This window comes from Pempheris klunzingeri, chromosome 3 (genome assembly GCF_042242105.1).
Source record: "Pempheris klunzingeri isolate RE-2024b chromosome 3, fPemKlu1.hap1, whole genome shotgun sequence".
Taxonomy (NCBI): domain Eukaryota; kingdom Metazoa; phylum Chordata; class Actinopteri; order Acropomatiformes; family Pempheridae; genus Pempheris; species Pempheris klunzingeri.
Window position 1 is genome coordinate 24,774,830 of NC_092014.1, and position 20,361 is coordinate 24,795,190.

The window sequence follows — 20,361 nt, forward strand, 5'->3', positions numbered from 1 at the left end:
CGACAGCACACGCCTCATCCTTCACAGGATCCCGGCACCTGGCTCCAGCCCTGGCCCGGCCCCTGGTCCGGCCCCTGGTCCTGCCCCTGGTCCTGCCCCTGGCCCGGCCCCTGGTCCTGCCCCTGGCCCGACCCCTGGTCCTGCCCCTGGCCCGGCCCCTGGCCCGGCCCCTGGTCCTGCCCCTGGTCCTGCCCCTGGCCCGGCCCCTGGTCCTGCCCCTGGTCCTGCCCCTGGCCCGGCCCCTGGTCCTGCCCCTGGCCCGGCCCCTGGTCCTGCCCCTGGCCCGGTCCCCTGGTCCTGCCCCTGGCCCTGCCCGCTGCGCACCATCTGGCCCTGCCCGCTGCACCCCACCTGGACCAGCCCCCCGCCTCCGCCTGGCCCTGCCCGCTGCGCTCCGCCTGGACCAGCCCGCCGCGCTCCGCCTGGCCCTGCCCGCCGCGCTCCGCCTGGACCAGCCCCCCGCGCTCCGCCTGGACCAGCCCCCCGCGCTCCGCCTGGCCCTGCCCGCTGCGCTCCGCCTGGACCAGCCCCCCGCGCTCCGCCTGGCCCTGCCCCCCGCACTGCACCTGGACCAGCCCCCCACGCTGCACCTGGACCGGCCCCCAGATGTCCACCAGTCTCCGAACCAGCCACCAGGTGCCCTGCGCCCAAGCGCTATTTTACTTGCTGCCCCAATAAACTTTCCTGCGGTTTCTCTCCTGTTCCTCGCTTCTTTTCTACCTCCTCCTGCTGGACCTCTGTGAACTCCCCCCCCATTTCTACCTCTTGCTGCTCTTGCTGTTCCTGCCCCTGCTCTTACTGTGGCTCCCCCTGTCGCTCTCCTTCCCCTTCCCTCTCCCCTGCCTCTTGCTCAGATGTCTCCCATCCTGCTCGCCCAAGTTCCCCTCAAAGCTCTCCCCTTTCTCTCTCCCCAGGGTGGGAGGAGGACACCTGGACTTTGGTGCACCCCCGCCAGGCCAGTGAGTTATGGCCAGGCCCGGAGCCAGAGTGGGTAAGAAACATGAATAAGGCTATGAGATTAAGAAATGTGTTTGGCAGCAGGTGGCGAAAGAGATCTGCAGATCCTGCAGGTAAGTATTAAGGTAAGTATAAGGTAAGACTTAAGGTAAGTATTAAGGTAAGACTTAAGGTAAGTATTAAGATAAGTATTAAGGTAAGACTTAAGGTAAGTATTAAGGTAAGACTTAAGGTAAGTATTAAGGTAAGACTTAAGGTAAGTATTAAGGTAAGACTTAAGGTAAGAATTAAGGTAAGACTTAAGGTAAGTATTAAGGTAAGACTTAAGGTAAGACTTAAGGTAAGTATTAAGGTAAGTATTAAGGTAAGACTTAAGGTAAGACTTAAGGTAAGTATTAAGGTAAGACTTAAGGTAAGAATTAAGGTAAGACTTAAGGTAAGTATTAAGGTAAGACTTAAGATAAGACTTAAGGTAAGACTTAAGGTAAGTATTAAGGTAAGACTCAAGGTAAGTATTAAGGTAAGGTAAGGTAAGTTATGGGTGAGGTAAGGGTGAGGTGAGGTAAAATAAGGTAAGGTAAGGTTTGGGTGAGGTGAGGTGAGGTGAGGTGAGGTAAGTAAAATTTCCTTGAATTATTTGACTTGAATTTATTGAATTTCTTTCAGATGTTTAAACTGCATTACTAGACTTTGTTTACAGGAGTTGCCCTAAAGAGGAGAATAGAAGAAAAGACCTGAAGAGATGAGATGAGAAGAGACATGAAGAGTCAATGAAAGAAGAGAGGAAACAAGAAGAGGAGAGATGAGAGGAAAAGATGACAGAGGAGAGGAAACACAGGGACGAGGAGAGGAGGAGGGAGGGCAAAATGACATGAATCCTTATCCAGAAAAAAGTACGTATCACTTTATTCCTTCTTATTTCTTTCAGTGCTCTAACTATTTACACTTGTCTTCTTATTGACTTTCAGAGAGGAGAGGAGAGGAGGGGAGGGGAGGGGAGAGGAGAGGAGGGGAGGGGAGAGGAGAGGAGAGGAGAGGAGAGGAGAGGAGAGGAGAGGAGAGGAGAGGAGAGGAGAGGAGAGGAGGTGGGAGGCCAAAACAACAACAAACCTTATATGGAAAAAAGTAAGAATTTTTCTTTAATATTTATTATTATTATTTCGTTATCACAATTCATTTCTCAGTAAATAAGTAAAAAAAAGAACCAATTTTCTAACCATATACAAACTTGTTTTCCATGTGACATAGGAGAGGAGAGGAGAGGAGAGGAGAGGAGAGGAGAGGAGAGGAGGTGGGAGGGCAAAACTACATGTGACCCCTTATAAGGAAAAAAGTAAGTATGAATTTATTTCTTGTCATTATCACAATTAACTCACCAATAGATTAGTAAAAGTGAATAAATAACCTATTTTCTAACTGTATATACACTTTTTTTTCCAAGTGACTGTCCGAGAGGAGAGGAGAGGAGAGGAGAGGAGAGGAGAGGAGAGGAGAGGAGAGGAGAGGAAGTGGGAGGCCAAAACAACAACAAACCTTATGAGGAAAAAAGTAAGAATATTTCTTTAATATTTATTATTATTATTTCATTATCACAATTCATGTCTCAGTAAATAAGTAAAAAAAGAACCAATTTTCTAACCATATACAAACTTGTTTTCCATGTGACATAGGAGAGGAGGGGAGAGGAGGGGAGAGGAGGTGGGAGGGCAAAACTACATGTGACCCCTTATATGGAAAAAAGTAAGTATGAATTTATTTCTTGTCATTATCACAATTAACTCACCAATAGATTAGTAAAAGTGAATAAATAACCTATTTTCTAACTGTATATACACTTTTTTTTCCAAGTGACTGTCCGAGAGGAGAGGAGAGGAGAGGAGAGGAGAGGAGAGGAGAGGAGAGGAGAGGAGAGGAGAGGAAGTGGGAGGCCAAAACAACAACAAACCTTATAAGGAAAAAAGTAAGAATATTTCTTTGATATTTATTATTATTATTTCATTATCACAATTCATGTCTCAGTAAATAAGTAAAAAAAGAACCAATTTTCTAACCATATACAAACTTGTTTTCCATGTGACATAGGAGAGGAGGAGAGGAGAGGAGAGGAGAGGAGAGGAGAGGAGAGGAGGGGAGAGGAGAGGAGAGGAAGTGGGAGGCCAAAACAACAACAAACCTTATAAGGAAAAAAGTAAGAATATTTCTTTAATATTTATTAATATTATTTCGTTATCACAATTCATGTCTCAGTAAATAAGTAAAAAAAGAACCAATTTTCTAACCATATACAAACTTGTTTTCCATGTGACATAGGAGAGGAGAGGAGAGGAGAGGAGAGGAGGGGAGAGGAGGTGGGAGGGCAAAACTACATGTGACCCCTTATAAGGAAAAAAGTAAGTATGAATTTATTTCTTGTCATTATCACAATTAACTCACCAATAGATTAGTAAAAGTGAATAAATAACCTATTTTCTAACTGTATATACACTTTTTTTTCCAAGTGACTGTCCGAGAGGAGAGGAGAGGAGAGGAGAGGAGAGGAGAGGAGAGGAAGTGGGAGGCCAAAACAACAACAAACCCTATATGGAAAAAAGTAAGAATATTTCTTTAATATTTATTATTATTATTTCATTATCACAATTCATGTCTCAGTAAATAAGTAAAAAAAGAACCAATTTTCTAACCATATACAAACTTGTTTTCCATGTGACATAGGAGAGGAGGAGAGGAGAGGAGAGGAGAGGAGGGGAGAGGAGAGGAAGTGGGAGGCCAGAACAACAACAAACCTTATAAGGAAAAAAGTAAGAATATTTCTTTAATATTTATTATTATTATTTCATTATCACAATTCATGTCTCAGTAAATAAGTAAAAAAAGAACCAATTTTCTAACCATATACAAACTTGTTTTCCATGTGACATAGGAGAGGAGGAGAGGAGAGGAGAGGAGAGGAGAGGAGAGGAGAGGAGAGGAGAGGAGGGGAGAGGAGAGGAAGTGGGAGGCCAAAACAACAACAAACCTTATAAGGAAAAAAGTAAGAATATTTCTTTAATATTTATTATTATTATTTTGTTATCACAATTCATGTCTGTAAATAAGTAAAAAAAGAACCAATTTTCTAATCATATACAAACTTGTTTTCCATGTGACATAGGAGAGGAGAGAAGAGGAGAGGAGAGGAGAGGAGGAGAGGAGAGGAGAGGAGAGGAGAGGAGGGGAGAGGAGAGGAGAGGAGGGGAGAGGAGGTGGGAGGGCAAAACTACATGTGACCCTTTATAAGGAAAAAAGTAAGTATGAATTTATTTCTTGTCATTATCACAATTAACTCACCAATAGATTAGTAAAAGTGAATAAATAACCTATTTTCTAACTGTATATACACTTTTGTTTCCAAGTGACTGTCCGAGAGGAGGGGAGAGGAGGGGAGGGGAGGGGAGGGGAGGGGAGAGGAGAGGAGAGGAGAGGAGAGGAGAGGAGGGGAGAGGAGAGGAGAGGAAGTGGGAGGCCAAAACAACAACAAACCTTATATGGAAAACAGTAAGAATATTTCTTTGATATTTATTATTCTTATTTCATTATCACAATTCATGTCTCAGTAAATAAGTAAAAAAAGAACCAATTTTCTAACCATATACAAACTTGTTTTCCATGTGACATAGGAGAGGAGAGGAGAGGAGAGGAGAGGAGGGGAGAGGAGAGGAGAAGTTTTTTGGTTTTCAAGGTCCCTTTAATAAATCATTGCAGGGAACAAACAAAAATCACAGAGAGACCGTCACTATTAAAGCAAACCTGAAATACAACAAAACCATTTGTCAATACAAACTGAAACGAGGTGCTACTGTAATCAAACATCAAAAGTTCAGCACCAGTTCTGAACAAAAGCCAGCATATTGTCCACTGTTTGATAATATGCGTGCCCCACCTTTAGATGAGACTTCACCAGTCCCTTCAGAGCCTCCACTGGATCCACACTACCAGCACTCTGGGCACGGTTTCTCCGTGTCTGCCAGACAGCCAGCTTAGCAGAGCCAGACAAAAAATTAACCAAAGTGTGTACATGCTTCTTTTTCCCAGAGTATTTGGGGCCGTATACAAACAAATCAAAGGAAAAAACCTCTCCGAGACCCTCTGAAACCATGTCTTTAGAAGGGTAAAGAGAGGTGACAGCCGGGGACATGACCAAAAAGATGCTGTAATAGACTGTCCATGGTCAAGCTCAATAAAAAAGGCTACTTCCGGCTCTGATCATATAGAGGTCCTCTACAGAGGACTCAGCAGTTTTTCTCCCTTTTTGACGAAGACTAATAATTAAGATTGTTGCCTAGTGTTAGGTAAACGTTTTGTCTACTTTCACTAGAATCACCCTTAACTTTTTTTTTTTTATTAAATCAGTCTCACGTGCAGAGATTGTCCCCACGCACCGCACGTATTTTGAAAATCTACAACCGGAAACAGTAAGGCTACGTTGCTGTGTCGTCACTGGTCTTTAACCCTCGTCTCCATTCACAGTCGTCGGCGGATTTTGGTCCCGGTAGTCGTCAAGATGCCTTTCATCGACTTACAGAGTAATTTACCGGCCAGCTCTTTTTCGGAGGAGTTTCTGAAGAAGTTGTCGTCCAGCGTGGCTGCAGCTTTGGGGAAACCGGAGGACGTAAGTTCATTTCATGTCCAATATGTAACCACGCGGCGTCACTGTTGAAGCTGCCGTGAGTCTGACCTACAACACAAGTACGAGTCTTAAACTTGCACGTGAACGTCGGTGTGTTCACAGGTAAATGTCTGTGCAGCACCCAGACTCATGTTCAGCCGTGTTCAGCGTTATTTAACTCTTGGGGCAGCAGACACTGGGGGGGGGGGGCATGGACGGGTCAATCACAGGGCTCCTCTCAGGTGTATTATCCTACAGCTGCCTGTCATATCTGGATAGAGTCATTTTGGCATTAATGATTATATTTAGGATATCCAGAGTGACTAGTGAAGATACATTTGTAGATATATTGTTTGGAGTCATAATTCTATTAGTGACATTTTTACCATCATAATGTGTTTTGGACATGCAAAATTACATTATGGACATCTGAAATGGATGTATTAAAATACTTCTTAGAGTATTATCATTATTATTATTATTAGATTTTTCTTACATCCATGACTGGACTGGACTCACTTTCCCCTGAGAATCCGTAATTCTGATTGGCTGGAAAGTGTTAATTTCTAGTGAGCAGACACAATAAGTGGATTCATAATACAACAGTGAGAGTAAAATACTATATATTAATCAATATTACTATGTAATGATGTATGTGTTTTGATCAATCAATCTTTATTTATATAGCCGCAATTCATATCAGCATTATCACAAGACTCTTTCCATAAAGAGCAGGTCTAGACGGAACTCTTTAATCAAGCATGCTTCTTGAGAAGAAACATTTGATTACCATATTTGTCAAAGAACAATTGAGTACCATTTAACTCCAAATGTGGGGCGATGGATGTCACTAAAGAGGCAGCATAAGGGTTCAGTGTGTGTTGCTCAAAGATAGCTGGGCAGATACGTGGAGAACTCTGACCTTGTGGTCATTAAATGTGCTCACTTTGGATTTGCTTCCCTGATGTGGCTTTCAAACCAAGTACTGTGTATCATATGTCATTAAACTGCTTTAGCCTCACTAATCGTGGCCATGGTGGTGTTTGTCTTTCAGAGGATGAACCTGGTGGTGAAACCTGGCCTGCCAATGCTGATAGCTGGCTCTTGCGCTCCATGTGTGATGCTGTCAGTGTCTGCTATCGGTGTGACGGACACCGCTGACAAGAACAAGGACCACAGTGCCAAGATCTTTGGGTTCCTGACCAGAGAACTTGGTTTGACTGAGGACAGGTGAGATCTTTGTAGATCACATACAGAATACTGTTAATGTCATCAGTGCTGCTCTGAGTTGGCCTTTACAAATTTACAAATACAATTATCTCCCATTCTACAGCTAACGTTTTAGCCCTAAAGCAAGTTATCCAAGACACCACAGATTCACCGTGCTTCTCCACCGTTATCGGACCTGTCGGTTATCTCACAGAACGTGAATTATCATAATTCAAACTACCTTTTCAAGGGCAAGAGCAGCACTCCTTTATGCTTGAAACGGCACAAAGCAGCTGAAGGACTTCGAGCTGCACTTCAACCCACCAAACTTTATTTTCATGTCTGAATAATAATTGCACTAGGTCAATGATTGACAGCTTTGTTCTGATTGACAGGATTGTTATTCAGTTCCATTCGCTGGAGCCTCACCAGGTCGGGAAGAAGGCAACCGTCATGAGCTTCTTGTAATGGACTTTGTCGTTTCTGGCGCGTCTCTCAGTCTCATTCCTTAAAGAAGATTCCTTAAATCTGCATTCATCTCACACTTGAAGTTAAAGTGAAGTATATTTTCTTGTCAGATTCTGAAATAAAGTTTATGAGAATAATGTGTTATTTGAAAGATCATCAATATAAAGTCTAACAGAAGAACATAGTTGTTGTTTTTTTTATTTTAACATCATGGAATTATTTTGGGAAGCTTTTTATTAAATAAAAAGTTTTTTGTTAAGAAGTCAAATCTTTTGCAGAAAGTATTTCAATAAACAGATGTCTTTAATAATCTCAGTTGCTACTTCCATCTGATGTGTGTATGTGTGCACGCTTTGCACCAGATTCTGGTGCCATTTGATAATTATAAGCAAGCAGCAGTTATGTCAGGTGCTGGTAAAGGAATGAACATACATTTCTCTCATTTTGCTGCTCTGATGTCTGCACTTGTGTTGATTTGATTTGGCTTTATAACAATCGTGGCTTGTAGTAGACACAATGCCCCAGAAGAGTTACATAACCCGCTGCTCCACAGTATCAGATTCAGCTTTGACTATTGGTCAAACTTCACTGCTGGGACATAAGACTGCCATCATGTACCAGAGAGTACAAAGGGGAAACAAGAGGACTCTCTCTTCTCCACATTTAGCTGGATTCTTGTCCTGCAGCAGGAAGAGGAGCCCACAGAGGATCACTGAAGTCACACTTTACTGCCACGTGTTTGTAGTCCTGGCACGTGCTGCTGGTTGGTGCAAATCTTGATTTATGACACGTGCTTGCTGACTCTCTGGTTACCTTAAAGCTAATCTCTTTCAAACATCGCTTTCACCATTTGGATTTGTACTTTGGTTCTGGACCACACAGCTGCAGAGCTCCGGCCAGTGTGGCTCTGTAGACCTGATGACCGCAGAAAACGCTGATTTGTGATTGGTTGATAAATATTGGTTGATAAAAGTATTTTAACAAGCGCTCTCAAAGACTACATCTGCCAATAAGCGTACAAAATACACTTTTTAAAAATATTTTTGCTTCATCTTGGATTAAATTGTGATGTGTGTGATGCAGAAAAAGAAGCAGTGGCAGCAGGACAGCGTTTCCTGCTCCTGATCTAAATGTCATCAGGCTCCTGCAGAGCTTAAGGACGAGCTGATGCCTAAAAGTAGCGTTGGGAACCACCGGTGTAGGAGGAAACACCGAGGCTCGTGAGGGAGAGGATACATCTTGGTGCAATAAAGCCTCTTTGGGGTGGAGTGCCATCAGAGAGTGCAGGCAGAGAAGTGTGAGATCAGCTCAGCAGCAGAAATGGCGTTAGAGCTGTACCTGGACCTCTTCTCTCAGCCCTGCCGATCAGTCTACATTTTCGCCAAGAAGAACAACATTAACTTTGACTTCCAAAAAGTTGCGCTGCTGGACGGTGAGTTTCAGATCTTTCTCCGGGTCACAGACACGAAGAGTGGTTTACACGGTGTCACTGCGAAGAAGTCACTAAAAAGTCCACTACTGTCACTCAAGTGAGAGATTCATCATTCATTAATGATACAGATCTTGCAAATTTTCAATCAATTTATATTATTAGACACAAATACAGTTGTTCAATAAATTTGAAACTAAACCAAAAACTTATATTATTACTTAAAACTTATAATCTAACGTTGGAGGGCTGAAAATATTATATTTGATGGGGATCTGATCCAGAGATCAGCGGCATGATTGACAGATTTGTTCCCCATCAGACTAAAGGACTGTAAGAATGATCAGGTGTTGATAACTTCCTAGTTTGTTAATTGAACTGACACTGGTTCATCGACCTGAAAAAATCACACTGTTATTAGATTATTACATTTGTATGACCTACTTAACAGCGTTCATATGGTGTTTAGAAAAAACATTTATAAAATTGTTAACTGTGTGTGTGTGTTGGTTTCAGGTGAGCAGTATGGAGAAGACTTTGGGAAGATCAACTTGATCAGAAAAGTCCCTGCTCTGCGAGATGGAGACTTCTGCTTGGCTGAAAGGTTAATCATGAGACAGTGATCACTCTGTATAAACTTGTGTATGTGTGTGTGTGTGGTAGTCATTGGTAATGTTTCCCTTTGCAGCATAGCCATCATACTGTATCTGGCAGAGAAGTTTAAGACTCCAGACTTCTGGTACCCAGCTGACCTCCAGCAGCGTGCTCGCATCAACGAGTACCTGTCATGGCAGCACATCGGGATTCGCCTGCATGGATCCAAGATGTTCTGGCTCCGGGTATGTTCACCCGTGCTGGCGTGCTTCTTGTTAAAGTGCAGGATTTCACCTGAGACTGAGTCAGCTGGAGGGGAGGAAAAAAAAACCACTTAGTTTGCTTATACAGTAAAATTAGCTTTCCACATTTGGAAATAAGCAGAGAAATAGATATCTTTTCTAATGACTAATGAATAATGTTTAGGAGGTGTGATCACAGAAAGTTCTCAGGCCTGACACTCACTGGCCGGACTGACATCATCTCTTGTGTTTCAGCAGAGAGAAGCACAGGCCTGGTGAAGATAAAATATGTTTACATGATATAGATTACTCAGGAGATACAGACGGACAGGGTGGAGCAGCGCAGTCATTAAACCCAACGCAAAGCAAGTCCACCAGAACACAACACAGCTGCACCCTTATAAATTGATCACAAACCTGGATAAAAGCTGGTTGCAAAAAATCTGCACACAGGGCTCCAGTAGGAAACTGTGAGTGTTAAACCTCTGTGCAGTGTTCTGGTGTCTGACAGGCCCTCGAACTAACCGGCCCTCCTGGATCGTATTTCATCGTCTCATTACATCTTCAGTCACATTACTGTTATTATTGCCAGTGTTCACACAAGCTCAGTCCTACTACCGCCTTCATGTGTGTCAGTGATCCTGAGAAGTCGGGAAGCTTGCGACCCCCAGTACATCTCCACTGGCTCACGCTTGAGTGTGAGGAAAGAGTTAACCGTGTTCCTCCACAGCACAAAGAGAGGAGAAGGAGAAGCCAAGCTGAACCTCCTGAACTGTTGCTACATTTCATCTGGGGGGAGTTACAAGGCTAAGTGCTGTGTTGTTTTCTGGTTTCCCTGACGGACTCTCAGGAAAAACGCTCCTTCATCACATGACCTACTCTTGTCATTCCATCTGCTTTTATCTTCTTCTGAAAAGTGTTCATCATTTTCAGGGTTGAATAGTTTGTTATTTTATCTGCAAACTTTGTTTCTGTTCCGTAGCTCTTGATTCCCAAAGCTCTGGGCGTGGACATCCCACAGGACAAACTGGACGCAGCGCTGGAGGATCTGAACGGCTCTCTGAGACTCATCGAAGAAAAGTTCATACAGGACAGGCCCTTCATCGCAGGGGATCACATCTCATTGGCTGACCTGGTCGCTATTGTGGAGATCATGCAGGTGCACAGAGTGGGTTTCCTTCAGTCAAAATGCAAAAAAAACAAAATATTCAGAGGATCGATAAAGGGCCATTCCGGTGTTTTATTTACTTTACTGCCAACCACTTTCTAAAGAATATCACAATGTTTTGCATATTTGAATGTATTTTTTTTCAAATAGTGGGGCAGATATAGGCTCATATGAAAAGATATAACTATTGGAAAGCAGCAAATTCAGCCCCTGAGGGCCATGGCAGCCATTATCCAGAAGTAGTTAGCTCTAGTATGATGGTATAGTATAATAAGTTTATGTTCTAACCTAACCTTGTTCAAATACCAACTGTAGAAAAACATACTTGGGAACCAAAGGGTAGATTTATGCTTTATTTTTTTGTATTTTCAAACAACATGTTCCTCTTTTACAAAAGGTAAAAGATAAATAACACTGTCTTTTTCCAAGCAGTGGCTACCTTACTGAAATCCCATATCTAAAACACTGCATCAAGTTTTGATGAATGCTTCCAGGGATGTAAACAGTATACTTACCACTAAAGGGAATGATGTTTGCACAGTCTGTTTTTGCACTGATAAGGAAGGATGTGGGTTAGTGGTCACATACCTTCTCCTCTCTGACAGCCTGTGGGCTCCGGCCTGGACGTGTTTGAGGGGAGACCCAAACTGAGCGCTTGGCGAGACAGAGTCCAGGCCGCCATTGGAAAGGAGCTGTTTGACGACGCCCACCAGACTATCCTGGGAGCCCAGGAGAGCGTGAAGCTGATGGACTCCAGCAAGCTGCAGTTCTTCAAGCCCAAAATCCTGAAGTTCTTCATGTGAAGAAGAGAACACGCTTATCATCACGTATCACTGTCGTTATTTACAGGATAAATATACTCCATATACTCAGTACATTAATGCAATACTTAAATCAGTTCATTTATTTTGTTTAGTGGTGGAAACTGAAGGACAATTCTGAGGTATCCATCTGTATGTATTTCTCAATACTTGGCAAACATTTGATGAAGATAACTTTCAGTATCAGGGTCTGGTTTGACATCATTCCTCGTGTTGTTTCAAGATGGTTTGCAAACAATGCTGCCACCAAGTGGGCAAAGAAAGGCCATTTGAAGGTAGATGTTGGTGCACCTCATGTGGAAATGTATTCAGCAATGAGTAAGTAATAAATGGAATACAAGAGATTCCTATAATAACAAAAAATCCAATAAAAACATTAAAGATGGGGCTGAGTGAATCTTAAAAAAAAAACTTTTTCAGTCTCCGTTTCGTTTCCTTGTCCACTGGTTTCATTTCATCCTCCCCTCTGTCCCCTGACATAGCGTTGGGCTAAATGAGGGACAAGAAAAGTTTTGTTTATTGACAGTTAGTATGTCCTCATGAGGCATACTTTTGTCAAATAACAGAATAATTTGGTGAATGTGCCCCAGCCTATTGACTGTTATTTGACTATTATCATTTATTATTTAGCTAGTTTGATATTTGATTCTCATAGAACAATGCCTAATGTTATGTAGCACCCTCATTGTACTTACAGAAGACTTATTGTGTGACTGTCCTATGTAATGTAGGATAGAAACCTCAAATATAAGAGTCACACAGGGGCCAGCAAGGACCACCCCCAGGTGTTGGGGGACCGGCTGATGAGAAATGGGCCACTGGAACAAAGCATAGGCTGAGAACATGGATCTGTTGGAATGCTACTACAGAAGTAACCCCCAATGAGAGGATGCGGGATCTATGGATGCTTTGAAACCCAACATCTAAGCCAACCAAGAAACAACTATTAGCTTGGTGTTCCGACATCCGCACACAAGGATTGTTATCACAACTTGAAGTATAACCCCTGAAATACAGGAGAGGATTAGACCACCTGACAGAGGTCTGTGATTTACACCCAACTTGACATTAAAGTCATTTTTTAAGGAAAAGAGAGGAAGCCATGAGATGAACAATGAGAAATGCTGTCTTGTTTTCTTTATGGGTTCTTTTGGTTTTCTGTTAAAAGTTCTAAGATGAAAGTTTGCTGTGTTGTTGTAAAGATGTCAGGTCAGCAGGTGGTGCTGCATACCAGGAGTATTGTAAAGTTGATTGACACTGATGCTCTGTAGTGAACGAATCCTTTTTCTAAATAAAAATAAGCTAAACATGGCAGAGAAAATGTTATTATTATCTGCTATCATCAGATAATTGAAGTAAAGTAAGCATGTAATTAGTTTGAATGAATGAAGTTCTAATTATTGTTCACATATATGACAGTCCTCCAGCATGCTCTGTATTCATTTATACATAATACAGTCTGTTTTTTCTCTCTGAAGAACCCTGTGTTGTAAAATGACAATTAAATTACCCTGATGTTTCTGCTCTTTGCTCATTTTGAAGTATCAAGATCAAGATAAAGAATCTAATTATCGTAAATATTAAAGACTAAATTAACAAATGATTAACTTTCTAGAGAAAAATGAATGTGGACCTGGAAATGTTTCTGAAAACGACGTAATTTGTTATTCACGGAGAGACTGAGGCAGTGTTCACTTCCAGTGAATTCGAGACTCTTTGAATGATTGCGAGGTGGGCCAGCGTCTTCAAACGTACAGTCAATATATTTGAAGAATATGTAAACTGAACGAAGAACGAAAGCTAACATTGGTTTAAACTGAGATTTCCATTTCATCAAGCAGCTGCTTTGACATTCAACAACGTTACTAAACTCTAATGGCTCTGAACACTCATACTCTTATTACCAACATGTATGATAATAAATTGTTGGCCTTGGACATTTCAGTCTGGTCTGCTGGTCTGTTATAATCATTTACCTTTTGAATTGTATTTTAGTGTGTTGTTCAACATTTGTGAAGATGTACAGTAATGAAATCACAGTCTTCAGCAGCTCTCTGATACAGTTTAGTCAGCTGTTGTGGAGATGGTTGACATGCAAGGTCAGCAGCAGCTTTGAGGACAAAAAGTTTAAAAGGGCTCAAAAGTTTAGAAATGAGGTTAAGTTGAAGTAGTCTCACAAAATAGTCCCAGCTTAAGGTCCACTTACATAGTCTTCATAGGCATACTTGTGAAGTGTATAAAGAATGGCTTCTCAACCTTTGTGGATCTGGGGAGAGGCACGTCAGCCCAGTCCAGACTTAACCCTCACACACTCACCTTCTTCACCAACAACTGGGACTTGTATTGTGCTATTTGTGTACATTTTTACTTTTTAAATGAAACCGGGAACGTCTTTACGTGTAATCACACCACTGTTCTTTCACTGCACATTACCCACTGTAATACCAAACATAGTTGCTGAAAGTAAAAATCTGATCACAACAGACATCGTAGTTATTGATGACATAGCACAGCATTGCAGTAGGACAAGGAAATGTTTATCCTGGCTGAGAAAAAAAGAAGCCTGCTAGATAAGGAGGAGAGAGACTTACTGGATAACTGGATCAATAACATGATGACTACAAGTCTTGTGTAGTGAGTGTTTTAGATCTTGCGCAGGGAAATTGTTGTGTCATCAGCCTATCAGTTATTATAGCTATAAAATGAAATGATTTACTGGAAGCCAGTGCCCCCTCTTTACGGCAATCTATCTTTCACTCTTTCTTTTCTACCACACTAATGTGGTATCAGTTCTCTCCTCTTCCTTCAGTCAGTGAGGTCAACACTCCACAGCCTTTAACTCACTATCACAAATGTGAAGCAGAACCAGGAAAATGTTTTATCCCACTATATCTCCCCGATAATTGTAGTTCATGGTTTTGCAATTCAAATCACACAAATCAGACCAAATGTTAATGACAGATTCACTGCTGATTAAACTGACCGTCAGTTAACACAGTGTTCCAACTCAGCTAGAGAGATTAAGGTAGCATTAATTAAGATTAATTAATTAATTTAGATTAAGATTAAGATAGCATTAATGTAGCAGGGACCGTTGTCCATACACAACCACCAGGAGTAATTTGGGTTTCCACGTGTTTTCTCGAGAAAAGAGAGCTGCAGTTAATCGTTGCTCACTTTGTTGTAGAATATAAGATGGTTGAACTACACAAAGTAGTGGAACAGTGGCAGCAGCTTTAGAATAAACTACATGGTAGCAGTAGTAGTAGTAGCAATTTTTTAATTGTGGCATTACTGACTGATAATCATTCTGTGTGCCAGTTGTTTGAAATCATTAACCTGAAATCACAACAGCAAAGTGTTTACTGTCAGGAAACAGATAAGAGTCCAGCTTCAGATCTTTATGAGCACACTGTAAGCATTTCCATGGGTCAACAGTGCACTGTCTGCCTCCGGTGTGTATATAAGGAGCAGGACAACCTCCTGTTGTCATCTCACCCCTCAGCTGATACCTGAACAGCATCACCTTCCATTTACCTGACAGGTAAGACACCTGCTGTATGTCTTCTCATTCAGAGGAGCTCATGCTTCTGCTCCTGCTCTATACATTCATTGATACAGTTCCTTTTTCTTCTCACAGATCAGTGGATCATCACCATGAAGACTGCCCTGGTCCTCTCCGTTCTCCTCTGTGCTGCATTTGCAGGTCATCCATGTGCTCATGAGTCAGTCAGCAAATCTCTAACGTAGTGTGGTAACTGAGCGCTCTGTTCTCTGCTGTGTGTATCATGTGATGATATCTGTGCACAATTGTTAACAGTATTGTGTTTTTCTCTGCAGCTCCTGCTGAACACAAAGAACAGGCTCCAGGTCAGTATTAAAGGTTTTTGCTTTAATAGACAGTCAATTCGACCTACCTCTATCTGTTTCTTATTATTTCTCTGTTTGTGCAGCACGTGTGTCTGAGGAGGAAGCAGCAGCACCTGAATGTAAGAGCCACTGTTTTCATCTTTCCTTTATATTCCGTCATGAGTGAGGTTGTCGTGGCAAAAAAAATCAACATCTTTCTTTAAATATTAAAAAACTCATGTAGAACATCCAAATGTGTAAATATTGGGTCCTTTTCTACAAACTGTCTATTGCTAACTCTTCTCTAAACTACATCAGATACATTACAGACAGAAGTCGGTTTCAGTCAAACAGCTGTTTCTGCTGTCAAATATGAGCCCAGAAAAGACCTGCTATCAGTGCATTTCAGTCTATGAAGTAAAGCCAAAGTTCTCTCTCTCTCTGTCTCTCTGCAGTCCGTTTTAACCTCTGTCCAGATGGCTGGTACAGCCACAACTCTCGCTGCTTCCTGTTTGTCAACTCTCCCATGTCCTGGTACAAAGCTGAGGTATACCGCTACTGTCACACCTCTTTCTTTCTATTGTGAGCAGGTTGAATGTGGCTCAAGTCGTGGCTTTTTCTCTCATCTGATATGATGATTTGATCATTCAGTTACTTTACTAATGATGAATTAAGCATGTTCTGCAACACACCAGTAATGACACAACAATGATTTAGTCTCAAGGATCCGTCTGTGCTCCCTCTGTCCAACAGGAACACTGCAATGCCCTGGGTGGCCACCTGACCTCAGTCAGAAACCCCAGAGAGTACAGCTTCCTCCAGCAGATCACACCGTCAGGACAGACCATTGCATGGCTGGGAGGCTTCAACCTGCAGGTCTGAATTTATGCAGCACTACCAACTCAGTCAGTCCGGGTTAAGCCTTGGACCTGGCCTAAGGAGGTCTAGAGTAACACTAGATAGACTTGTTAGCAAATGAGGAGACTTCTCTCCTCACACTCATGCTCTTTCTCACTCAGGGCCAGTGGATGTGGATTGACCGTGAAGGTTTCTATTACACCAACTGGTACTCCCCCTCCTCCTCCAGCAGTTACCCCTGCACGTACTTACGCACCTCCAGTAAGTCCACCTGTTGAGATACATCAGCTAAACTTTGATCTACTTTTACCTGTTCTCTAATGTTTGTTTCTCAAGAGGAATATAACGTAAAGAAAACATAGCTATACCTATAGCTAATGTCTTAGTGTGGCTACAGTGGCTACATGGGAAGGTGCAAGAGGGCAAAATCATACATATTCAAACATTTGAATAGTTTTCCGTATATATTTTTACATAATCGTGACCTTACTAGTGCAGGTCGCCCTCTGCCTCTTTTCAAATGTCCAAATAACAGTTTTATGTTATACCTGAATTCCTGTCTTGGTCTTGTAGAGTGGAAGTCTGTTTTTATATGACCTGATAGGGGACAATGTCCAGATCAGAGCGAATGTGACGTTGACTCGTACTTCAGGGGACCCATCACACAGTTTTCACACCTTTTTTGGTCTATGTGCTGATTTACTCAATTGTCTATGCTCAGTGTTAACGTTGTTTCTCTTTCTTAAATCAAATTTCAGATGGTTGGGGAAACACCCAGTGTGGCTCTCAGTATCGCTTCATCTGCTCTAAGAAGCCGTTCAGCTGTTAAACCACATATCAAACATCTGGGGCCTTGGGATGGATCAGCTGGGATCGTTTTTATGTTTAAGGCCAACTCATGACCTGTTTGGTGCCCTTTTTTGCATTGTGTATAAATCATTACATGTTAGGTGAAATTGTGCAAATGCATTTCTGTTCTGTGATTGTGACAGAAGGCTCATTTTCATTAATAATAATAAAAACGTTTAAGAATGGGACAACGTGTGGTCTTCCTTTAAGAGCGTGGTCCAACATGCTCGTTGAAGTTGAAGCTGTAGTCTGAACATGGAGATAACTGTCATGCAACTCAGAGTAACTTGAGTCTTAACCTAAGAAAGTAACAGACAGGTGGTTCAGGAAGTACAACCTTTGTTTAGCAGACTTGTATTAAAGCAGGTTCCTAAAGAAAAGTAGCCGGCTCTGTCCCTTTCTGTAGAGGGCATCCGTATTCATGGACCAGTCCAGTTTGTTGTCCACACCACACCAAGGTATTTGCAGGATTGCACCACCTGGATGTCCTCTCCTCGAATGTTGACTGGGTGGAGTGGGGGCTCAAACCTGCGAAAGACCACACACCACAATAGCTGTGTTGTCAGAATACTTCTGGATGTTGTGTTTAACGTCCAATGTGTACAGGGTGAACAGGAATGGAGACAGAACAGTCCCCTGTGGAGCCCCTGTGCTGCTCACCACTGTCCCAGCCTGACAAACTGTGGTCGTCCTGTCAGGCAATCAGCTTGTCTCTAAGCATGGGCGATTGGATGGTTTTGAAAGCGCTCGAAATATCAAAGAACATACACATATCGTCACATAACCACCTGGCCCATCCAAGTGATAATAAGCCCGGTGGAGCATGTAGAGGAGAGCATCTTCCACCCCCATATTTTCCTGGTAACTGTAGGGGGTCGGTGCGTGTTCTCACTGTGGTCTCAGGAGGCAGAGAAGCAGCTGCTCCAGTGTGTTCATGATACACGATGTGAGGGCCACCTGTCTGTAGTCGTTTATCTCGGCACCCTACTTGTTTTTCGCAGATGTTTTCCACAATGTCACTGGTGATCCAGAGTTTATCACTGGGAAAACAGCGCACAGTCCTTGCTGGTATAACTCTGTCCCTACTGAAGTTAATGCAGTCCGTAGTGCAGTCAACTATTCTGTCAACGTCAGTGTCAGTGTGTTTGTTGTGTGTGTGTTTGTGCTGCAGAGCCTTGACAGGACTCTTCTGCTAACCAGGTAACACCAGCGAGTTGGCTTAATCTATCAACTCTGGACCTAAATCACCTTCCCAGTGTTAATTCCTATTTACAACATTCCACTTATGAAGTAGCTACAGAGAAAGGTGTCTGGGCTACTTTACTTTATCACTGATTAAGCTTTACTACTTTGAATCAAAGTATGTAATACCAGAAAGGGATTGTAAATGTGTAAATGTCTTCAGCGGAGTCAAACAACAAACAACAACAAAGCCAACACTTGTGGGTCAGAGCCATGTACAATGGTTTAGAAGATAAACAAGAGGAAGGCATGCATTATTGATCCCGCTAGACTTCATTTAAAACCTTTCTCTTTCTCTCCTCTGATTAAAAACATGGGTATGCTCATGTAACCCTGGTTATTTTTCTGCCCAAGTTTCAGAGTTTTTCTGAACGTTACATGAGTAGTACTAGGATTTCCTCTATTTAGAAGTGTTCCTCGAATGCACCATGGAGAAAAAACCACAATTGCGCGAGCACGTAGCACGGCCTTTTCTCATGGAGCTATCAGAGAGTGAGCCAAGCAATTAGCGGTAAGGAGAAATAGTTAAGGTAAATCAATGGATAAACGGTCGATAAGTGACTAAAATTGTCTGAAACTAAGTGGGCTGTTGTTCTGTGTAGCGGGACTTGGTAGACGCTGAGTTACACCGAATCGAGAAGTCAGTCCAGAGAGAAATCCTGCGGCTGCGAGCGGGATTGTGCACTGATGGGAAAAATGGAAAATACTTTTCGGTAGTGGATAAGGATATAATGTGTATTGCAAAGTGTGTTTTATGAAGTGAATGTTGTGAGAAGCCGATTAGCAACCTAGCTTAGCCCGCCAGTTGCCTAGCAGCCAGGTAACACGTGTTTCTTCTGGTTTGAGTCGGTAGCATGCACGCGCATTTGCCAAATGTTTTTGTAAACTGTATTAAGCCACTTTTATGCATTTATTTGTTCAGTGTGATGTTGTCAGTACTGGTTTGTTAGTGTTACAGGGAAATGAGATGATTGTAGGTCTTAATAGATATGGTAGTCAATGTTATTTTGGACTCTCAGTGATTGTTCTGTACACTTGTGTGCAGGCTGGTTTTCTTTGCCTCTGAAAGACACTTCGATTGTGATGAACCATCCCATTCGCTGAGGATCACCGCTGCCTGTGGATTCCTTTCCTTTCTGGATACATGGATAATGAGAATGCTAACCAATAACATGAAGGTTTAAATAAATGTTCATCATTTTCCTTTTAAAGTCTGTGTGTCTCCCTTGTGGGTTGGAGGGTTGATTGTTCTATTGTATAAACACCACTGCCAATATCCTCACTGAACTTATGACCTTGAAGCCCTAACTGTGTGATTTTGGGTACCAGATATTTAGATAAAGGAAACCCAGATTGATACGTCGATCCCTGACCCAGGGTCCGCAGCGCACTCCCTCACCAGTCTGCATTAAGGGGGTTACACTCAGGTTGGTCCTTTTGTCCGGTCATGGATCCACTGTCCTGTTTCACAAAGGTTGCAGACACACTGAAATAGTTTATGGGACAACATTTTGCGGTGGTGCAATAAAATGCATTGGCACTGAGTTGAACGTTGCTAATTTGACTAATTTATTGATAACATTGATGTGGTTTATGAACTAATGTGTTTTAACGTAACTTTGGTATTTAATCTTAAGAAAATCAAGCCTGGACAGCTTTTGATTCATTTGAGAATGAGCCATGAGACTTATTCTAAACACAGTGTAGCATTTGAAATGATTCACGTAAAACTGAAGTTTATTTGGTGGTGCGGCAGTCAGCACTGTTGCTTCACAGCAAGAAGGTTCCAGCTTCAAATCCGCTGACTGGCAGGTTTGTGCTTTCAGCCTTGAATCAGATTTCAGAATCAGAATTCGGGTTAATCGGTGACTCCAAATTGCCCCTAGGTGTGAGTGTGAACACGAATGGTCGTCTGTCTCTATGTGTCGGCCCTGTGATTGACTGGCGACCAGTCCAGGGCGTAACCCGCCTCTCGTCCAGTGTCAGCGTCCTGGAGTCTGTGGTCCTCAGACAGGGGTCTGTTCACCCCC

General features: G+C 42.4%; 3 protein-coding genes and 1 long non-coding RNA gene across 5 annotated transcripts; all 4 read left to right on the top strand.

The window, feature by feature from the left end:
• Nucleotides 1–5,435: 5,435 nt before the first annotated feature.
• ddt (D-dopachrome tautomerase) lies at nucleotides 5,436–7,584 on the top strand. Its single transcript, XM_070828104.1, has 3 exons — nucleotides 5,436–5,605; nucleotides 6,657–6,832; nucleotides 7,207–7,584. The coding sequence occupies exons 1-3, from the start codon at nucleotides 5,498–5,500 to the stop codon at nucleotides 7,277–7,279; spliced, it is 357 nt and encodes a 118-aa protein (XP_070684205.1). The 5' UTR covers nucleotides 5,436–5,497; the 3' UTR covers nucleotides 7,280–7,584.
• An 891-nt stretch (nucleotides 7,585–8,475) lies between these two features.
• Nucleotides 8,476–11,918, top strand: gstt1b (glutathione S-transferase theta 1b). Of its 2 annotated transcripts, none has more exons than XM_070856546.1 (5): nucleotides 8,476–8,711; nucleotides 9,225–9,312; nucleotides 9,397–9,547; nucleotides 10,527–10,712; nucleotides 11,318–11,918. In XM_070856546.1, the coding sequence occupies exons 1-5, from the start codon at nucleotides 8,600–8,602 to the stop codon at nucleotides 11,513–11,515; spliced, it is 735 nt and encodes a 244-aa protein (XP_070712647.1). In that variant the 5' UTR covers nucleotides 8,476–8,599; the 3' UTR covers nucleotides 11,516–11,918. The 2 variants fall into 2 exon arrangements, with proteins under 2 accessions (XP_070712647.1, XP_070712648.1); XM_070856547.1 differs by having other exon boundaries at nucleotides 8,480–8,711; nucleotides 10,527–10,703.
• A 3,071-nt stretch (nucleotides 11,919–14,989) lies between these two features.
• Nucleotides 14,990–15,459, top strand: LOC139199225 (uncharacterized). Its single transcript, XR_011584115.1, has 3 exons — nucleotides 14,990–15,077; nucleotides 15,174–15,239; nucleotides 15,374–15,459. It is a non-coding gene; the product is annotated as an uncharacterized lncRNA (long non-coding RNA).
• Nucleotides 15,460–15,832: 373 nt separating this feature from the next.
• On the top strand, nucleotides 15,833–17,104 carry LOC139199224 (galactose-specific lectin nattectin-like). The gene is made up of 4 exons (XM_070828262.1): nucleotides 15,833–15,929; nucleotides 16,136–16,258; nucleotides 16,402–16,501; nucleotides 16,999–17,104. The coding sequence occupies exons 1-4, from the start codon at nucleotides 15,909–15,911 to the stop codon at nucleotides 17,067–17,069; spliced, it is 315 nt and encodes a 104-aa protein (XP_070684363.1). The 5' UTR covers nucleotides 15,833–15,908; the 3' UTR covers nucleotides 17,070–17,104.
• The last annotated feature ends 3,257 nt before the right edge of the window (nucleotides 17,105–20,361 follow it).